This window comes from Microcaecilia unicolor, chromosome 9 (genome assembly GCF_901765095.1).
Source record: "Microcaecilia unicolor chromosome 9, aMicUni1.1, whole genome shotgun sequence".
Classification (NCBI taxonomy): domain Eukaryota; kingdom Metazoa; phylum Chordata; class Amphibia; order Gymnophiona; family Siphonopidae; genus Microcaecilia; species Microcaecilia unicolor.
This window is the reverse complement of record NC_044039.1, coordinates 100,021,224-100,041,044: the sequence shown is the minus strand read 5'-3', so window position 1 is coordinate 100,041,044 and position 19,821 is coordinate 100,021,224. Positions and strand designations below refer to the sequence as shown.

General features: G+C 40.6%; 1 protein-coding gene across 1 annotated transcript in view; it reads right to left on the bottom strand.

Annotated features, from left to right (window-relative positions):
• AQR (aquarius intron-binding spliceosomal factor) overlaps window positions 1-19,821 on the bottom strand; it is a 211,628-nt gene that overhangs the window by 100,635 nt on the left and 91,172 nt on the right. Inside the window, exons 17-19 of the mRNA XM_030214054.1 lie at window positions 12,941-13,119; window positions 4,268-4,435; window positions 2,253-2,422 (exon numbers count right to left, since the gene is read on the bottom strand). Of these exons, the coding sequence (XP_030069914.1) occupies window positions 2,253-2,422; window positions 4,268-4,435; window positions 12,941-13,119 (517 nt within the window). The remainder of the gene's footprint in view (window positions 1-2,252; window positions 2,423-4,267; window positions 4,436-12,940; window positions 13,120-19,821) is intronic.

Genomic DNA, 19,821 nt, shown 5'->3' with positions numbered 1-19,821 from the left:
CCAGAGTTTAATTATTCATTGAGTGAAAAAATATTTCCTCCAATTTGTTTTAAAAGTATTCTCAAGTAACTTCCTTGAGTGTCCCCTAATCTTTGTACTTTTGGAACGAGTGAAAAAGCTATTCACTTCTACTCATTCTACACCACTGAGGATTTTGTAGACCTCAATTATTTCTCCCCTCATCCGTCTCTTTTCCAAGCTGAAGAGCCCTAACCTCTTTAGCCTTTCCTCAAATGAGAGGAGCTCCATCCCGTTTATCATTTTGGTCGCTCTTCTTTGAACATTTTCTAATTCTTTTTTGAGATACGGCGACTAGAACTGTACACAATACTCAAGGTGAGGTCGCACCATGGATTGATTCAGAGGCATTATAATATTTTTGCTCTTATTTACCATCCCTTTTCTAACAATTCCTAGCATCCTATTTGCTTTTTTGGCTGCCGCCACACACTAGACAGAAGATTTCAGTGTATTATGTACACCACCCCCTAGATCTTTTTCTTGGGTGCTGACCCTAGCATGGGGTTATTCTTTCCAATGTGAACCACTTTGCATTTGTCGACATTAAATTTCATCTGCCAGTCGGATGCCCAGTTTTCCTGCAATTCTTCACAGTTCACATGTGTTTTAACAACCTTGAATAGTTTTGTGTCATCTGCAAATTTAATCATCTCACTCATCGTTCCAATTTCCATATCATATATAAATATGTTAAATAGCACCGGTCCCAGAACTGATCCCTGCGGCACTCCACTATTCACCCTCCTCCATTGACAGAAATCACAGTTTAACCCTATCCTCTGTTTTATGTCCAATAACCAATTCCTAATGCACACCACAACATTGCCTCCTATCCATGACTCTAATTTTCTCAGGAGTTTCTGATGAGGAACTTTGTCAAAAGCTTTCTGAAAATCTAGAAATACTACGTCAACCAGCTCATGTTTATCCACATCCACACCTTCAAAGAAGTCTTGTAAAAACAAAACAAAAAAAATATATATATAAATAATCAATTGCTCAAATCTGATTTTTTTAAAGGCAAGCAGTAAGGACAGAGACAGCATGGGATTAGCCAGGGGAAGTCTTGCCTCACCAATTTGCTTAATTTCTTTGAAGGCATGGATAAACATGAGCTGGTTGAAGTAGTATATCTAGATTTTCAGAAAGCTTTTGACAAAGTTCCACATGAGAAACTCCTGAGAAAATTTGATTTGAGCAATTGATTTTTTTTTTTAAATAAGACTTTTGTTTTGCTTAACAATCATCCAGTAAAGAAAGTTATTGAGCAGAATTTCTACCCTCCCCATGTACAGTCTGACATGGAAGGGCAAGGAACTGGAACTCTGCTCAGCACTCGAGAACTTAAATCCCTGGGCTCAATCCTTCCATAAATCAGGGAAGGAAGAGTCTCTAAGGGAAACTTCCCTGGTCTAATAGAAGTCATAGATGGGGACATGATTGACCAGCTCCCTGAATTCAGAGAGGTCTCAGATTCTGGTGACAGATCATGATTGGACTGAAAGAAAGGATCCCCACTCTTAATCATTAGAACTTGTTTGTAAATCGGTTCCTGAATCAGCTGAGGTGGATTAGAGGGAACTCTCTCATTCTTAATTTTATGTTTCCCCATCTATCCAGAGAGAGAGATTGTACCGTGATATAATTCAGATAAAGTCTTCCAGATTCTACACACATTCAACCTTTAGTTCCACTACTGCTGTACTAGTAATCAAAAGGAGCTCTAAAAGGACCCTTTCCTTTTGGGAATGTGCCTGTGGCCGCATGCCACATCAGGTGCATTCTTAACTGTAGGTGCAGGCACTGACCGATGTCGGTAGGCCCACTAATCAGCAGACAATCCCTCAATGGCCATATTCCAGCCCTGATATCCCTCTCTAGGCAGTCTCTCTAGCACAGCAAGTACAATGGCTCCCTCTCCTCCATTAGAACTTTCTCATGCCTGAATATTCATAACTTAACTCTTCCCTGCAAGGACTCTTTCTTTATTCTCTTCTGGCTCTCATAAAGAAGTCAGGAAGAATATCTCAAATTTTCTTCTACAATCTATAGATTAGAGAAATCAAAAAATAATTTGTCAATTACTTCTAAAGTTTTTATTTGGTTGTCTCTATGATGTGAGAACAGTGCTTAGCTCTCCCCATGTGGGCTGCAAGTACTATTTCAGGAGGAGCAGAAGGGCCATGTAGGCCCCAGCTGAACCTATCCATCCACCTCTGGCAAAGACTCACCTTGAAGTTGTTCTCCTTTGGTTTTCTTCTCATGATGATGCTGAATGTCTCATAGACATCCTCTGCTCCATTCTGTATTGTATTGCTCATGTCCTGCTGGTATTGATTCGGATCCAGGAATACACGAAATGTTCGTGAATCTCCTTTAAGCATCGGTTTGGGCTCTGGTCCTTTAAAAATGGAAAAAAACATACACGATAACTTCACACTAATTCATATACAAATACACTGAAACACCATACCTGACTTACATGACTCTCTACTGCACTGTGCTAACTTGCAGCGATGAACGAATGAACAGCAAGCCTTTTCCGAGGCTGATGGTCTGCAGGAGAGACCTCTCATACTACACATCATTCCCACCCCACCGCACCCAAAGCAAGATGTTCTAATCTAGGTCTTCTGATGGATAAAAGATGGATACTGTAGCAAGAAGTCACTCATATGAATCTCAATAGTAAAATAAAAGATGGCTCCATTCTTCCAAAACTTTCTAGAGAAGAAATGTCTGTAAACTTCTATATAAAGGTACCTTACAAGCAATCTGGTTTGACAGCAATCTTTTTTTTTTTTTACCTCCCAATACCTCACATCTGGTTCAAACATCTTTTTCACTTTATGAAAATGTGCTCTCTATATCCTTTTCTAGATTCTAAAGTTCTGAAGACATTAATACATGCATTGGTAATTACATGTTAGACTAATGTAACTCTCTTGGCAGGTTTATTACCCAAACAAACCTCAAGTGCATTCAGCTAATAAGAAATACTGCAGTGACATTTAAAGCATAGAAAAGTGACTTGTTACTCTTCTTTTGAAGTAGCAGAACTAGTTACCTATCACTGACAGAAGCAGATTTGAAATTCTGATACTAGTTCAATCGTATCGATTAATCTGGTTTTCTGCTTTATGGGAATACTATGTAGATTTCATATCAATGTTTATGGTCTTTGAACTCTTCCCGAGCAAATTCAATTGTGGTCACTACTTACACAAAGTTTTAATTCGATTTTACTCAGCAAGTCTGTTTTGCTGCACAGGCTCCCAGCACTTTGGAACTTGTTGCCTACTACACTATGCATAGAAAGTTTCTTTTGTAAAATTAAGACTGGGGCCAAGCTTGGATTTTTGAGCAGTCCTTCCTTGAATGTTGTGACCTCTTGGGCTCCTGGACCTAGCAGCTTACTCTTACCTTTATCCACACATCTAGCCTATCATCCTATTGTTTTCTGGAATTGTTTATTGGTTTTATGTTATGCTATTTCATTCCCTCTACTGTAGGTTGCTATTTTCTAATTCCTCAAATTTTACTAATGTTCTGATGTTTTATCAAACTATAAACTACCATGATGATGTTAATTTCAAATGGCTGTAATAAAAAACAAATTGTACATAATAAAATGATGATGTCTAGATTGAGTTAGTTATTAGATAAGCATGCTTACTGGAATACTAAGTTATACACATGTGTTTTTACCCTGGAGAACATGACTCTACATTCATAAGCAACCATCAGCAAAAATAAGACCTTCAGCTCATAAGAGTTCTGTGGCTCAAACAGAGCTTTCACCAGTTTGGAAAGAACAACACTGGGTCCTCAAGAGTAAAAGCACAAGCTGTCCACTTTGGTTCTGAGCTTCATATAAAAATCTTACCTCAATAATGAAGATTGTTAAGCTGAAAAGTTACAATAGAAAAGGCGCTATTGCATTAAAAGATTTCATTTTAATTATAGAATATTTATATATTACCCTAATATACAGCATAAAGAAAGAAAACACAGCAGCATGACTATTTTAACAGCTGAAAAACAAGATGCCATATTTACATTCTGAAAACAGTGTAAAACCCAATAATATAAATATGATTTGTCCTGCACATTTTACACTAATCCTTGTTACACTCTTCTACCTATCAAGATATCTGTAAATAAAAATAAAAGAAATATTGTGAAACGTTTTTAGACATCTGTAGTGCTACAATTGTTTTATACTCTTTCCTTTTCTTGTGGTTACCTTCTTCAATAACACGGCCCTTATCGTCCAACATGCCCTGGATCTCACATCCCCGCACGTACACCAGTCCCACCTGCTCAAGGAAAGGCTGTCTCCGGTCAAACTTTGTGCCATATGGTTGAGTGGGACGCACCGTAATCAGGAAACAAACATCATGCTTGCGCAGACCTGGATAGAGGAGGCACAACACCAAGTTACTCAGCTATTACAGTAAATGCCTGCCATTTTATTAAAAATATTTATTACTTGCATTATCCGCTGTTCTGGGTTAAAAACTAAATACACAATAATGTAAAAACAAACGTTACAAAGATATACAATATATATCACAAAACAATTCTTCCATCAATACACTTAAAAAGAGCAGCATACACTGGTACATATTAGGGGGCAGAGGTTATCAAGATGCAATAAACGATGTTCTTTTACCACGCCTCAATTTACCACAGGAGTCGCTAACCCATGGTATATTTGTACCACAGACTACTGACTCCTACAGTAGAAGATTTAACACTGCTTGCAAGCCACCTTGCAAGCATTAGTACTGCTGCTTGAGCACATTGGGCCACAAAGCACAGGGATCACAAAAGATTGGTGGCATGGGCCCGTTCCCCTAAAACCAAATGCCCATCTAGGGCCCCCTCCCAAGAAAATAGACCTCTCCCATCAAGTGAACCCCCCGCCCCCCAACCAGACTAGCCCTCCCCAGTGGCAGAACTATGGAGAAAGTGCCCCATCAACAACGCCCTCCAAAGGCCCCCTCTAGGCCTGCCTTACTTGAATCTGTGGTGGTTAGTGGTGCAGACAGAAGTGACATCCACTCGATCCTGTCCTGGTTGATGACCCCCAGAGATAATCTACAGGTGCTACTGCTAGGTGTCATGTTTCCGTAAAAGAGCAGCAAGCCCTTATATGTAAACATATGGCCCATATTGATAGTACTGCTAAGGTCACTGTCATCTTACTGGATTAGGGCACTGACAAGGGCGGGAGTGAGTGAGCATCACTTCTGCACACTCCACTAACCACCACGGATTCAAGGTAGGCAGGCCCAGGGGGCCTTCAGGAGGGTAGGGGGAAGGGATTGTTGCCTTAGGAGGGAGAGTTACCTGGGGCAGGTCATTTCCTCCTGGGGCCCACTACGGGGAAGGTAGGCAATATGGTTGGTGGGGTTCATTTCTGCCAACATGGATGAGCAGCATAGTCAGTGAGTCTCAGCAAATACTCCGTAAAGTCTTGGATCCCGGCACCAGGCAGACAATACGGTTCCAAGGACATCATGTCTGATAAGCTGATGGACACTTCTATACCCCTCAGAAAGGAATCATGGGGGGGGGGGGGGGGGGCTGTCTTGCTAAAGGAACATTTGTTTTGAGTGGATAGACCCTATGACACCAAACTTTTGTGCTGGTGCCAACCCCTATGCCATGTGGCTTGGAGCATCAGGCTGTAGCCTAGCAGCCTGATTCTCCTGGGTGGTAAAATAACACCAATTTTTAGCTGGGGTTATTTTACCATCCGTACAATATTTGCATCTCATTACTATCCAAGTTTCCAAGTTTATTTAGAACTTGCTATCATGCCTATCAGTGACACCAGCTAGGTGGCTTACAGGCTATACAAAAAAACAAAAAATAGAGAGTGCTGTACTAGGCTGTGCATTTTGGTTTGCTATTCGCTAAAACAACTTATGAAATTTTATAAAATATTATAGAAAAAATTCAATAGGAATTAGAGAGAATTAAAATTCTTTTTAATTACTCACCCACCAGCACAGCATCAGACATCAGTTGTAAAATTATAACAAAACTTACAAAATCTAACAGTACCTCTGGTAATTATAAGTAATTAGACTAATTACAAAGGTCACAAAAAAGAGAGAGAGAGCACAGAAAGAAAGAAAGATTTATGGTTCTAGAGAATTAGTTTCTACAAAGGGGGGAAGTAAAACCCCTTCGGGAAAAACTATAGGCCATTGGACGGATCTGAAACTCTCTCCAAGCATGCCTGGTTTTTCAGAGTTCCTTTGTCTGCAGTGTGGTTTTATAGGCCGTGGTGAGCATACACCTCTCCTCTACCCTGGACCATAGGTGCTGAATATGGGCTGGAGACTTGTAATTGGGACTTTCATATGTGCTGGAAGCTTGCAATTTGGTCCTTGCCATATCTTTTCTCAGTAAATCACTTTTGTAACAGGATATACCAGGTATTTGAGTTGTCTTAGCAAAATTTTCACCATTAGAGCATGTGACCAGCCAGAAATTCCTTCATGTGGCTGATAGGAAAAGAGAGATGAGGATAGGAAATAGTGCAGTATACCTGAAATAAAACTTAATTATAGACAGTGTAAAGACAGACAAGATGCCAAAGGAGAAGGGGAGGTGACTTATTTAGCACTGCATTAGGGCATTAGGGCAGCACACCTAGTATTAGTGCCTTTAAGTTGTGTTAAGGGCCACATAACTTGTGTTAGTGCCCTAACGTATTTGATAACTTCCTCCCTAAATGCCTGCAAAAAATAAACTTTCTAAAAATGCCACAATGTTCAAATGATTTTAACTGGATAAACATTTTTAAAATTCATGCTATGCTCACTGATTAAATTGTATCATTGACCACATCATCCAGCAACAGTCAACAGCTTAATTGAGAGCTACATGAAAAACAAATAATCTGGTGGTAGTTAGATTCATGGAGCATCCAGATTGAGTGGACCTGGAAAAGCTGTGGAAGCAGTGTTCATAATCCCTGTTAGGGGGAGGAGGATTTGGAGAAGAACAAGAATTCCGATCATCATTAAGGGTGACACCTGGTGCCCAAATTTAAAGACTATGATATAAATTAAGGACTGTTGCTGTAATGATCAGACCATGAACTGTAAGAATATTCCCTGTAGCATTGACAAAGGAATATAGCATCAAAATCCCTGCCCTAGTTCTGATAGAGCTTGAAGGAGAAACTGCAAGTTCAACAAAAGCAAGTAAAATTATACAAAGGAAAAGGTTTCAATTCCATGCCCATATATGCTCAATTTGCTTTCCTGTGACAGATGTTTTCCGAGTTTAGCAAGTTACACAATCCTAACATATAGGACCCAGGATATAAAATGTTTATAAAAAATTGTCAAGGGGAGGTCACATAATGCTATGAACAGGGAAGGACGTATTCTAACCTGCATCAAGGCCCTTCAGTATCACTCCACGTAGCAACAGGTCCCAAACTGTATTTACTTGGACCAGGGAAGGTGAGTGTGTATGGACAAATATCTGTCTCAAACTGGAGAGATGTCTGCTAAAACTGTGAAGATAGATGAGGATCACTCCAAGCCTCATGATTACAAGGTGGCTGACAGACTGGTAGGGGCAGCTACTCAATTCTCAGTGCTTTAGTTGAACTGACTACAGCGATGATTAAGGCGCTTGAACTCTGATTCAAACAGCTATTAGGTCAGGTAACACATCTGGAACAAATGCTGGCCGATGCCACTTGTGTACCACCAAGTTGGAGCAATGTGTTTTGGCGACTGAAAATGACATATGAACTTTGCGTTCTGATGTTGATGCACTACAGGCCTTGGTGGACGCCCGTACAGAAAAAACAGAGGATCTTGAGAATTGATTCCAGAGATGGTACTGTTACCGTGTTTTTAGTTCCTTTCTGGTCTGCTTGAAATTGATATGTATGTCTCAGTCCTATCAATTATGTCATTCTTTAATGTGCTGATTTTAGTCTGTATACCACTTTGTTCTTATTCTGGAAAGGCGGTATAGCAAGTTTTAAATAAACGATTTTAATGTTCAACACACTAACAATCCTACCCTTTTCTAGGAAACCTTAAAGGAGGTATTGCGTGGTGATATAATTTTATATGTGGCAGCTTGCGCACATTGCATATATCAGGGGATTCTTTGTTGGAGAACCGGTGTAGAAAAGCTAAACAACTTTATATATCTCTTCCTTTCTAGCTGCCAAAGAGACTCTTGGCCATGCAAGTGGCACTGAATGCTTTGAAATATCAAAGGTCGAAATTGCTATTTTTTCACAGATACAAATTCTTTCATTATGGTTATAAACCTGGTGGCTTGTTGGCACAGGTGGTAAAAATATAGCAGGGGTCATGATACATTATCTCAGTAACACTGCTGGGGTGCAATCACATAAAACCTTAGACTCTGCACAAATATTTTGTATGTGTATGTATGCAGAGGCTCCCTTGGAGCAGGTTCCTTAACTATTAGACTATTTGGAGGATGCGGGGCTACCTTGCTTGTCTCCTGAAAATTTGGTGTATTTGAATGTTCCCTTGCAGGCAAAAGAAATCCAGCCCACCATAAAAGCCCTTAAGCACTCTACTGAGCTGGGCCCAGATGGTTGCACACTGGAATTTTATAAAATCCTTGCTGAACAAGCTTATATGCCTCTCGCTTCATATTATGATGTGGCGATAGCAGATGGAGTGTTCTCCTCTGGATCCAATGCAGCTTTAATTACACTTATTCCTAAACTGGGTAAAACTTCACTTCTTCCCAAATCATACTGTTCTAGCTCACTTCTTAATGCAGACATTAAGATTCTATCTAGGATAACAGTAAATCATTTGGCCTTGTGCCTTCCCCAATAATCTGCTCTGAACAAGTGGGATTTGTCAAAGGCTATCAATAAGTGATTAATGGGGGGATAAATCAAATTTTACCAAACTTCAGGAGAGGGTTGGCAAAGAGTGAGAAGTAAATTTAGCTTAGCAAGGTTATTTATATAGCACTCTGGATATTGGATCAGGACCTCTTACACTTTTCATCTGCAATCTGGTTCAAAACAGTTCTAAATTATTCTTATACTCCAACTTATACTAAGAGAAACAGAGCTAGCTGATGGCCATTATCTCGGTTCTCTGGTCAACTCACTGATGCCCCCCTCAAGGAAAGGGATTTTATACCCACTTCTTGGGTATTGGTGCCAGGTTGACTGGAACATGACATCAGAAATGTTCTTGTTTTGTCCTAGGTACAGTAAACAAAGATAGTTGTTTTGCCTTTGTGAGATTTGATGTCTCCACATTGTCCTAGAGGCCTTTTCATGGTTCGAAGCCTCTGCATGAGAGCTGACAATGTCCAAGTCTACAAAACTCAGGTTCACAATGTAGTGCTTCATGGTAGTGCTTTAGGCAGGGTTTTGTCCCTACAGTTAACAATCCGTAAGGTCCTTCTGTCTATTGTCCATTGTAAGATTCACTAAATGCCAGAAATGCTAGTGAGTCTAGATGTAGAGCAGGCCTCTGACAAAGTGAACTGGAAGTATCTTTTTCAAGTTCCGAGTTATTTGAGGATTAGGGGGGTGGTATATACAAATGCTATGTACATTATATAACCACCCATCCTCTTCCATATTGGTCAATGGTTACAATGAAGGCATTTCCTATCAGGAGGAGCATCCATCTTGTCCCCTTTCACTGCTTCTATTTCTATTATGCCTAGAACCCCTCCTTTGCACAATATTACAAGATCCAGACATAGTGGGAGTCATAGAAGCCAACTTTTCAGAATTATTGGGGTGCTAAGACCAATGGAAATAATCCCTCCCTGGACACATAAAAGGAATTTTCTTAATATTGGGGGTGCTCAAGCACACACAGAGCGGGCTCCTATGGAGGGAGTGATTATCAACTGTGAAGGTACTGTCCTTTGCAGACGACATTCTTTTGGTCCTCACTCAGCCATACTATTTCAATGGCTCCCTATCCGTTTTTGCATCCTGTTCAAACTTCTTCTACTAACCTATAAATGTACTCACTCTGCTGCTCCCCAGTATCTCTCCACACTCGTCCTTCCCTACACCTCTTCCCGTGCACTCCGCTCCATGGATAAATCCTTCTTATCTGTTCCATTCTCCACTACTGCCAACTCCAGACTTCGCGCCTTCTGTCTCGCTGCACCCTACGCCTGGAATAAACTTCCTGAGCCCCTACGACTTGCCCCATCCTTGGCCACCTTTAAATCTAAACTGAAAGCCCACCTCTTTAACATTGCTTTTGACTCGTAACCACTTGTAACCACTCGCCTCCACCTACCCTCCTCTCCTCCTTCCTGTACACATTAATTGATTTGATTTGCTTACTTTATTTTTTGTCTATTAGATTGTAAGCTCTTTGAGCAGGGACTGTCTTTCTTCTATGTTTGTGCAGCGCTGCGTACGCCTTGTAGCGCTATAGAAATGCTAAATAGTAGTAGTAGTAGTAGTAGGTGTATTGGATAAATTTGTATTCTACTCTGGATTCATATTAAACAAGCAAAATCAGTGGCCCTGTCTCTCCAAGTGTCTATTCAAAGACATTTTTGGCTACTGGTATAGTAGTATCAAGACTGTTACTTTCTGAAGCCCTGTAGAGTCATTATTCTTTAACATTAGTAAACACTAACATAACCGAGTACAAATACTCTCTTATTGTTAACACTGTTGTAATACTTTAACAACTGTGATTGTTTCAGAATCCCTACTCTGTTGTTGCTATCCTTTCTGAAAATATTATAGGCCAGGTATACTTATATCCCAGTCATGGTTCTCTGTGAACCACGTCTTCATGACTGCCACTAAATCCAAGCCACTCTAGATCCAGAACAGTATTTGACATACTACAAGCATTCGAATACATAGCTTTCCAGATGTTACTTTTTTAAACTTTTTTTCCCTCCATTTTAAAGAGGTATTTTTTATTTTTTGTTACAGTTGTACCCCGCACTTTCCCACTCATGGCAGGCTCAATGCGGCTTACATATTATATACAGGTACTTATTTGTGCCTGGGGCAATGGAGGGTTAAAAGTGACTTGCCCAGAGTCACAAGGAGCTGCCTATGCCTGAAGTGGGAATCAAACTCAGTTCCTCAATTCCCCAGGACCAGAGTCCACCACCCTAACCACTAGGCCACTCCTCCACTCCTCTATGGACTTTTCCTTTAAAATTTTACTTACCTGGGGGCTTTGTTGACCCATCCCAGATGATCCTAGTTTAAAGCCCTCTTTGCTAGGTTAACCAGTCTGCTGTAGGAGACACTTTGTCCCTTCTTCAATAGATTGACACCATCTCTGCTCAGCAACCTTTGGAAACGTCACCCCATGTTCCAGGAATCTGAAATGTTCTTAATACCATCTGTGCATCCATGTGGTCACCTCTAGAACAGGAGCCTCTGCTTTTGCCTTTACCCTCCACTTGTTCCATCCTCTTTCTCAGAGCCAGAGGTCACTTTTGATATGTCTTGAGGGAAACTTGGCTGTATCATTTCTGCCAACATCGATGAGTAGCATAGTCAGTGAGTCTCAGCAAATACTCTGTAAAGTCTTGGATCCCGGCACCAGGCAGACAATACGGTTCCAAGGACATCATGTCTGATCAGCTGATGGACACTTCTATAACCCTCAGAAGGGAAGTACCGATGACCATTATCTTTTGCTTCTAGCAACTTTGGAGTTTTTGAGCTCCGGTTTCTCCTGTTCCTGGATGCTCTTGCCTCCAAAATGAAAAACTTACATAGTTCTGAAGACAACATATGCTTCTCTAATGAGGGCTAGAAATGAGGCAAAGGAATTAGCAGATGCTATGCTGAAGTATTTTGCACTGTGCAGTGCCAGCTGGCAGTCACCAATACTATTAAGTATTTCATTGCTGCCTTATTTGAAACAGAATGATGACCCTGCTATATTAACTGACTATGAACAATAGCACTGGACTCTATGCTACCAGATAGCAAATTGCTTAGTGCCAGAATGTGTATGTAGCCCACTTTATGGAATTAAAAAGAGTCAAGTTTTTTGTCCTCTAAGTTGCCTTTTGTGCATGTAAATTCACTTCTCTTTTGCAAGTAAAGATTAAATAATAGTAGTACTTTTATTTGGTTAAATCCAAGAAAGGCTTACGGTTAAGTTAGCCTTGCTTAAGTTTCAATCACCCTCATGCACATGAAAGAAAGGCAATAACCAACTCCCGGAAGAAAAGTCTATAAGTAATTACTAGCTAGGGAGATTTGGGAAAAACAAGTGCTTATACCTGGAAATGAAATGCATGGAATTGTTTTACAGTTTGGGATCTGTAATGTAATTTCTAGTGTGGCAGACAGGCCACTGTTGGAGACAGGATTATGTGCATATCACTGAAGGTCTGTCTACATGCTATCCCTCTATTTCTCAATGAAGGGTAATGTCAGTGAACTTGAGCTACCACCAACAGCTCTATATAAAGTATAATTTGTTTATAGCCTTCACAGTTGTCACCAATTTAATAATGCTGTGATTGTGTACAAATCTACTCCACAAAGGCTTTTCTCCTGCCAACTGAAATTCTATACTATCAAGCATTGCAAATGTTCTAGATCTCTTGTGACTGTGCATCTTCTAATGCTGTTCTCAGATCTGCTGTTTCAACATTACTATAAGTTCAAAAGCATGGTGTTCTCTCAGTCTCAAGTTCTGACAAGCTAGAGTTGAGGTTCAAATCCAGGTCACCAGGCTGAAGTGATTATCAGTAAGCTGTTGGCTGGCACTGACAGAGCATAGTTCATATCCATGTGACTACTGTACAAAACATGTATGGTTCTCACATTCATCTCACCAACCTGTGGATAATAAACCAGCAAGCAACAATAAAACAAACTCATTAGTGTACTACTGGAGATATCCATTACCTTCCCATTCATATTTGATGTGATTCCGTATATTCAGGTTAACAGTGACATCTGCACGCACTCTGGTGGGCCAGTTCTCACCAATGTTAGGTTTTGCCACTTCCACCACAGTGAATGAGACAATGGGCTGTGCCATCCGAGCCCATCCACCAAACACCACACCACCATACTCGGACAGCCTAAAAATCAAAAGCAAAGTTAACAGTGTTACATTGTATCAACTTACTCATATATCTCATAACAACATCTGAAGCTTAACATCTGAAAATCTGGGAAGCTGCCTATTGTTTATTTGCTATGTGCCTTTGGGTGTTTATCCAGGAAATTTGTGAATCATGAAGGTTTGTATTATGTGAAATACCCTTGCATTTGGTGTAAGGCATCTAGCTAAGAAGGTTTCGAACAAGCGCTATATATTTAAAGATTTTAGAGCACCTTCCCCTTTACTAAAAAAAAAATAAATCCACCCCCTCCTCCACACTCACAGAGTGTGGTCCACCAGGCTCCAGTATGTCAACCTTTAGGTGTTAACAACCAACACTATCCAAAAGAAGTTCATACTTTATCCCATTACCCAAGAGCTTTCTTGTTCTCTACTGTCAATCACTCCATCTCAGACATATTGCTATTAAAATAACTACAGGGGCAAAGGAGGTGGTGCTGTCACCTTCTAGTTACCTGCTATTCTCAATTTAGCTAAATCAGTGTCCACCTGGTTATATGGTCTAAGAGGAGGAGCAACTGTGTCATAGATGCTGACATGAAACATGGAACACCTTTAGTCCAGAAGTCAGGTCGTTGCACCCAGTATCCAATTCCCAGATTGCCTTAAGACCAGAGTTTCATATGCTTATAGTTTGGCTTCTCAAATACAGTGCAATCCGCTTAACTGCAAGGGTCTGGGACCAAAGAAATACTTGCACTTAACCGTTGTGACCCAAAGAAGCTTGACATCTGATAAACATATGTACAGTACTGTTTATTATACGTACAGTATACAGTCTCCATTAACTGATGTTAGGCTTACTTGACGTAATCAGTCATAGTCCTCTGTACACTCTTGTGTCTGTGAGTTCCATAGACTACGTCTGCCAGACGGTAAAAACTGTCATAGCACTGACATCCAGTGGCCTCCAGATACGCCCGCAGTGTTGAGACTCTCCAGCGCTCTTGCAAAAGTGACAGGAGGTTGTTGAATTTCGTCAGCATGTGCCTCGCTGCTCATTTCATCATCTGTTTCATCATCAGCCATTGCCTGCGTGTAGGCGCATATCTGGACATCAGTGCTGTCATCAGCTGTTTGTAGATCGTAATCAACAGCTACGTAGTGATGAAACTCCTCTTCAGTAACACTGGCTGGGATGTCAATAGCCTGTTCATCTGACGCGTTTGCAACAGCTGCATCTCTGTCGTCCCTCTCCACATCCCTAACAAAGCTTGCCCGCTTATAGCAGTTCACAATGGTTGCCTGTGTAACATGATTCCAGGCTTCTTCCTGCATATGTAGGGAATCCAACAGTGATAGATTATGAGCCAGTTCAACAGTACGTTTATCCTTGCCATTCTGGTCATCCACAACGCTCATCAGACGACGTAGCACAAGAGCCCGATAATGTTTGAAATTGGCTATTATGACCTGATCCATAGGTTGGATCAGAGAGGTAATGTTTGGTGGCAGGAAGACCACGTTGATGTTAGACAGCCTGACATCATCACTGTGTGCAGCACAATTATCACAAAGCAACAAAATCTGATGCTTTTGTGCCTGCATTCTATTGTCTAACTTCTTTAGCCACTGCTTCCAAATTTCCCCAGTCATCCATGAATTTGTGTTAGCCTTGTATGACACAGGAAGTCGCTTAACATTCTTGAAGCAACGGGGCTGTTTGCTCTTTCCAATGATGAGTGGTTCCAACTTCTCACTCCCATCCATATTGCAGCAAAGGAGGATCGTCAGTCAGTCCTTCGACGTTTTACTTCCTGTAGTTTCGGCTTGTTTGAATGCAAGTGTTCCATCAGGAATCGCTCACCAGTAGAGACCGTTTTCGTCAGCACTGAAAATGTAATGAGGTGCAAACTCGTTCAAGATGGTAGGAAGAACTGAAACAACCCAATTTTCAGCACCAAAGTCATCAGCGTCTTGCTTTTCACCATGCTGTTTCTTGAATTTTTTTTTTTTTAATTTATTTATGAATTTTACAAACATTTATTCAAGATACAACTTGAAGGATAGTATTATATCATAGGAACAAAAAAAAAGAATCAACAATACAAAAATAGGTATGATCATTATTTCCAACTGGAATATTTCTGATATAATACTCAAGTCCTAACAATAAAGAGGATCCAAGATTCTAATTTATGAGGAGATTCAGGAAAATACAAAATAAGAAATCATGTACTTTCTTTAAAGCTACTGGAAGTTCTTTTAGACGCGATAAAGGCCGAGAGCTGAGAAGGATCTAGAAAGACATACTTAACAGAGTCAATCCTAATAATACATTTGCATGGATATCTCAGAAAGAAAACACCTCCCAACTGTTGAATTGCTGATCTCATAATAAAGAACTGTTTTCGTTTACGTTGGGTTTCTCTAGAGAGATCAGGAAACAAGGAAATTTTTTTATTTATTTATTTATTTATTATTTATTCAGTTTCATCAAACATTTCAAGAAAACATCTTGGTAGGAAAAGCAACATAAAAAGAAAAATTAAACATATATCATTAAAGATTAACAATCTATAAAGAAGTTATAAATACTCAAGTCCATAAATTGGAAATCCAAGATTCAGGAATAGAAGGAGAATCAAAAAAACAAATACAGGAAATTAAATCAAATTAATGCAAATTCTATTGAGGTGTATTACTTATTCCTTTAGCGTTTATCCTTTTACCGAAGTTATAAGAGCTGATGCATGCGTGGGCTCTGTAAACACATATTTCTTCCCATCAAGTCTTACTATACATTTGCAGGGGTACCTTAAAAAAAAGGTGCCCCCCAAATGTAGTATTTCAGACTTAAGGAGCAAGAATTGTTTCCTCCGTCTCCTTGTCTCCTTAGAGACATCAGGAAATAATAATATCTTATAACCCAAAAAGGGTTTTTCTCTATTACGAAAGAAAAGACGGAAGATCCAATTTTTATCCGGTAACAACGCAACGGTAGCAACCAAAGTTGCCGCCGTTGCTAATTCGGAATCAGAAGTCTCAAGCAAAAGAGATACATCTATTGGAGTTTCAGGAATTTGATTCAGTTCTTTTCCTGGGACATAATAAACAGAAGTAAAAGGTGGTAAGTTCTGGTCTGATATATTCAAAATATCTCGCAAGTATCTCTTTAACATATCAAGAGGAGGAACAGTCTTTATCTTGGGAAAATTTACAAATCTTAAATTGTGACTTTTAGTATAATTATCAAAGATTTCCATTTTTTTTCTAAGATTAATCAAGTCATTTGTCATCAAAGGTTGTAATGTTTCCAGTTTCATAATCCTTTGATCAGCCTTTTCGGCTTTACTATCCATTTCTTTGGTCTTTTCCTCCATCTTTCTTAAGTCTTTTTCTAGTAATTTCACTTTTGGAACAGTTTCATTTGCCTGCTTCAAGAAAGAATGTCCCAAGGCAGAAACTAAATCCCATAGTTTATCTAAAGTTACCTCCTTTGGTTTGACAATTAATTCCTTAGGCATTTCAAACCTCTCAGGCGTCGTCACATGGATCTCGCTCTGTCCTTCGGTATTTCTCCCCGCATTCCACGGTGGCAGCGTCTCTCCAACTTGCGATGAAAGCGAGTCCTCCACTCGAAGTTCTTCCGGGTCCACCCCACTTTCGTTGGGAGACCCCGTCGAGTCAGCAAGAAAGGAGCTTGCTCCAACCGGCTGGGGAGGCGGAGTCCGCGTAGCGGGGCTGAGAGTGGTATCTAATCCAGGGGAGACCGAGTCTCCTAACTCGCCGGACATCCCTACTGGCAGCGTCCCGCTTTCCAAAGCGACTCTCTGCGGTCGAACGAAGCGGTCAATAGGACCAGGTAAGGAGGGAGTAGATAGCGGGGCTCTGGCTGTCACTCTCCCCCTTCGTTTAGGCATTGTAGAAGCAAAAATAGAACGCGACTCACAGCACCTCAGTAGACTGCGGCCATCTTGGATCTTGGCCAACTGCCATATCCAACAAGGAAATTTTTAAACCCAAAAACAGAGTTTCTCTATGCTTAAAAAACATTGAGAACAACCACTGTTTATCATGTGGTAAAGCCACAGTTGCCACCAAAGTGGCCGCTGTGGCTAATTCAGTATCTGATGTCTCTAGAAATTGTGACAAATTTTCAAGTCTCTGTTCCCGTTGATTTTGCTGAATAACTTGTTTGTTGGGTAGGTAGTAAACTTTAGTAAAAGGTGGAATATTCTCCTGCGGAATTCCCAAGTTTTCCCGCAAATATCTTTTCAACATTTCATGCGGTTGGATCATTTGAACTCTTGGGAAATTTACAAATCGCAAGTTGAGGTTTCTCATATGGTTCTCATACGTTTCAACTTTTAATCTTAAATTAGTAATATCTTTTACCTTAGTCATTTGAAGATTTTCTATCTTTTTTGATTCTTGTTCTACTTTATCCATATGAGTTACCAAAGCTTGCTGAAATTTTTCAGTTTGTTCCACTTTTTGCTCTAAAGATTTTAATTTCTGAGCCCCTTTAGTTGTTTGGGCAATAAATAATTTCCCCAATTGGGACATTAATTCCCAAAGGGAATCTAGAGTTACCTCTGTTGGCTTGTTGGTTAACTCTGCTGGGATTATGTCCTCCTGTTCCTCCTCTTGCTCTCCTCCGTCGTCTCTTTCCCCCGTTACTTCAGTCGGTCCAGCTCGTCCCTTCTCATCAAGGTGGAATCGATTCTCCAGAGCAATTGGGGTCATAGCGTGTCCCTGCGCCGGCCCCTGCTCTCCCTGAAGCGGCGAGCTTGTGATTGGCGGTTGCGGGGGCGGAGCTCTATGGTCGGGGCTCAGAGTTGTATCCAACCCGAGGGACGCCGTCGACTCCTCCAAAATAGCAGCGCCCGTCAAGGGTCCGCTCCCGACCTGTACTACAGTCCCCTGCAGGCTCACGAACCGATCCATCGGTCCAGGAGTAGAAGGAGGTAATGGGGTAGTTCGGGCAGTACACTTCCCTCTTCGTTTAGGCATGGTTAGTAAGAGGAATCTGAGCGTGCAGCTAGTCACAAGTGCATAGCGGCCATCTTGGATCTGTTTCTTGAATTTTATGCTGTTCCTCTCCTTCCATCTTTCCAACCATCCAACACTGGCTTTGAATTCAGTTAGTCCAAGACTTTCAGCTAGCTGATTAGCTTTCTCCATAAGCAGTGGACCACTGACAGGAAACTGTCTGCTCCTAACTGGAGAAAACCACCGAAGAAGAGCATCTTCTACATCCTCAGCTTTTCCCGCCCGTTTATGTTTCCGGTGTGGATTTATATTGTTTTGCCAGTCTTCCAGAAGCTGGTCTTTCTGTTTCAAGATACGTGAAATTTGACTGGGATTGACACCATATTCTTTAGCAATAGATACTTGACTTTGTTTGTTTTCTAATTTTTTAAGAACTTCTATTCGTCCAGCCAGTGTTAAAGTCTTACAGTTGTGCGGCGACGACGACTCCAGTGTACACTCTAACAGCATTCTTTCACTTCTTCTGCCTGTGGCAGTTAACCAACAAGATTTCAAATTTACCACCCTTTGTCACTTGCCTCCATATTCCGCGTGTGCACTGATGTGGAGTCTTTCCTGCATAGGAGCAGTCTTAAACCATGCATATAAGCAAATCTTGCACTTCTCAGTGGTGGGCTAAACCAAAGTTTATTCCCATAGAAATTGATGGCGCCAAAAACGGGACCGAAGTACGGCATGCAGTTGAACAGAGCACGTGCTTATCTGACGTGCACTTAAATGGAGTGCATTGTACTTGTATATAGCAAATGCCACATGACCATTAGAACAGTTTGGCCCAGTTTTTGAATATCAGCCGATTGGGCCAAAGCAAGGTTCTGCTGTTTCCAGAGATGGAGGGCATTATCTCAGCTGAATCCATTAAAAGCACTGTGAGAATTGTGGCTAACATTTGCTAAGCAGTTCTTGGAAAGGCAAAGCAGTCTCAGGAAAAGAATTTACCCTGATGCAGCTACAGCAAAACAAGGATTCCTTATCAAGATTTTCCTGTTCTGAGGAGATAAGTGACTATTTTTCCAATTTTCTCATTTAGAAGCGTTTATATGGGGGGGGGGGGGGGGTGGAGGGGGATTGGAATTTGAGTTTAAAGAATATTGTCGGACACTGGAATGGCCATTGCAGTTTAAATGTTTGGAATGAACGCTGTTGTCTGAACTGTTTCTTGTGGTAGTTGGCTGAGTTTTATGCCATTTTAAGTAAGAATTTTCATTGGGGGAGGGGGGGTAGGTCCTATGTTTGCAAACATTCACTTGTTTTCCCTTTGAAATGTGAGATTTCAACACAAAGGATCTTTTATCACCCACTTTTTTGTAAAAATTTATGGCTGATGTTTTCAGCCAGCATGCAATTTAGTCAGTCAGTTGTGTGCTTTAAGCAGAACATTTTGATTTTGTATGATTTGGTAATTTAAATCACCCATTAGTATAGTGCTGCCAAATTTGATAGCTTCATTAATTTCTGCTAACAATTCATCATCTGTCTGTTCGTTCTGTCCTGACAACAGTATAGCCCTGCCAGTATTCTCTTTCCCTTCACATATATAATTTCTATCCATAAGGATTCCACATTGCTATCTTTTCTGCTGAATTTTCATTCTGTTCGACTGAATTCCCCTTTTAACATATAGCACCCCCCCCTTTTCCAATTTGATCTACCCTATCATTGT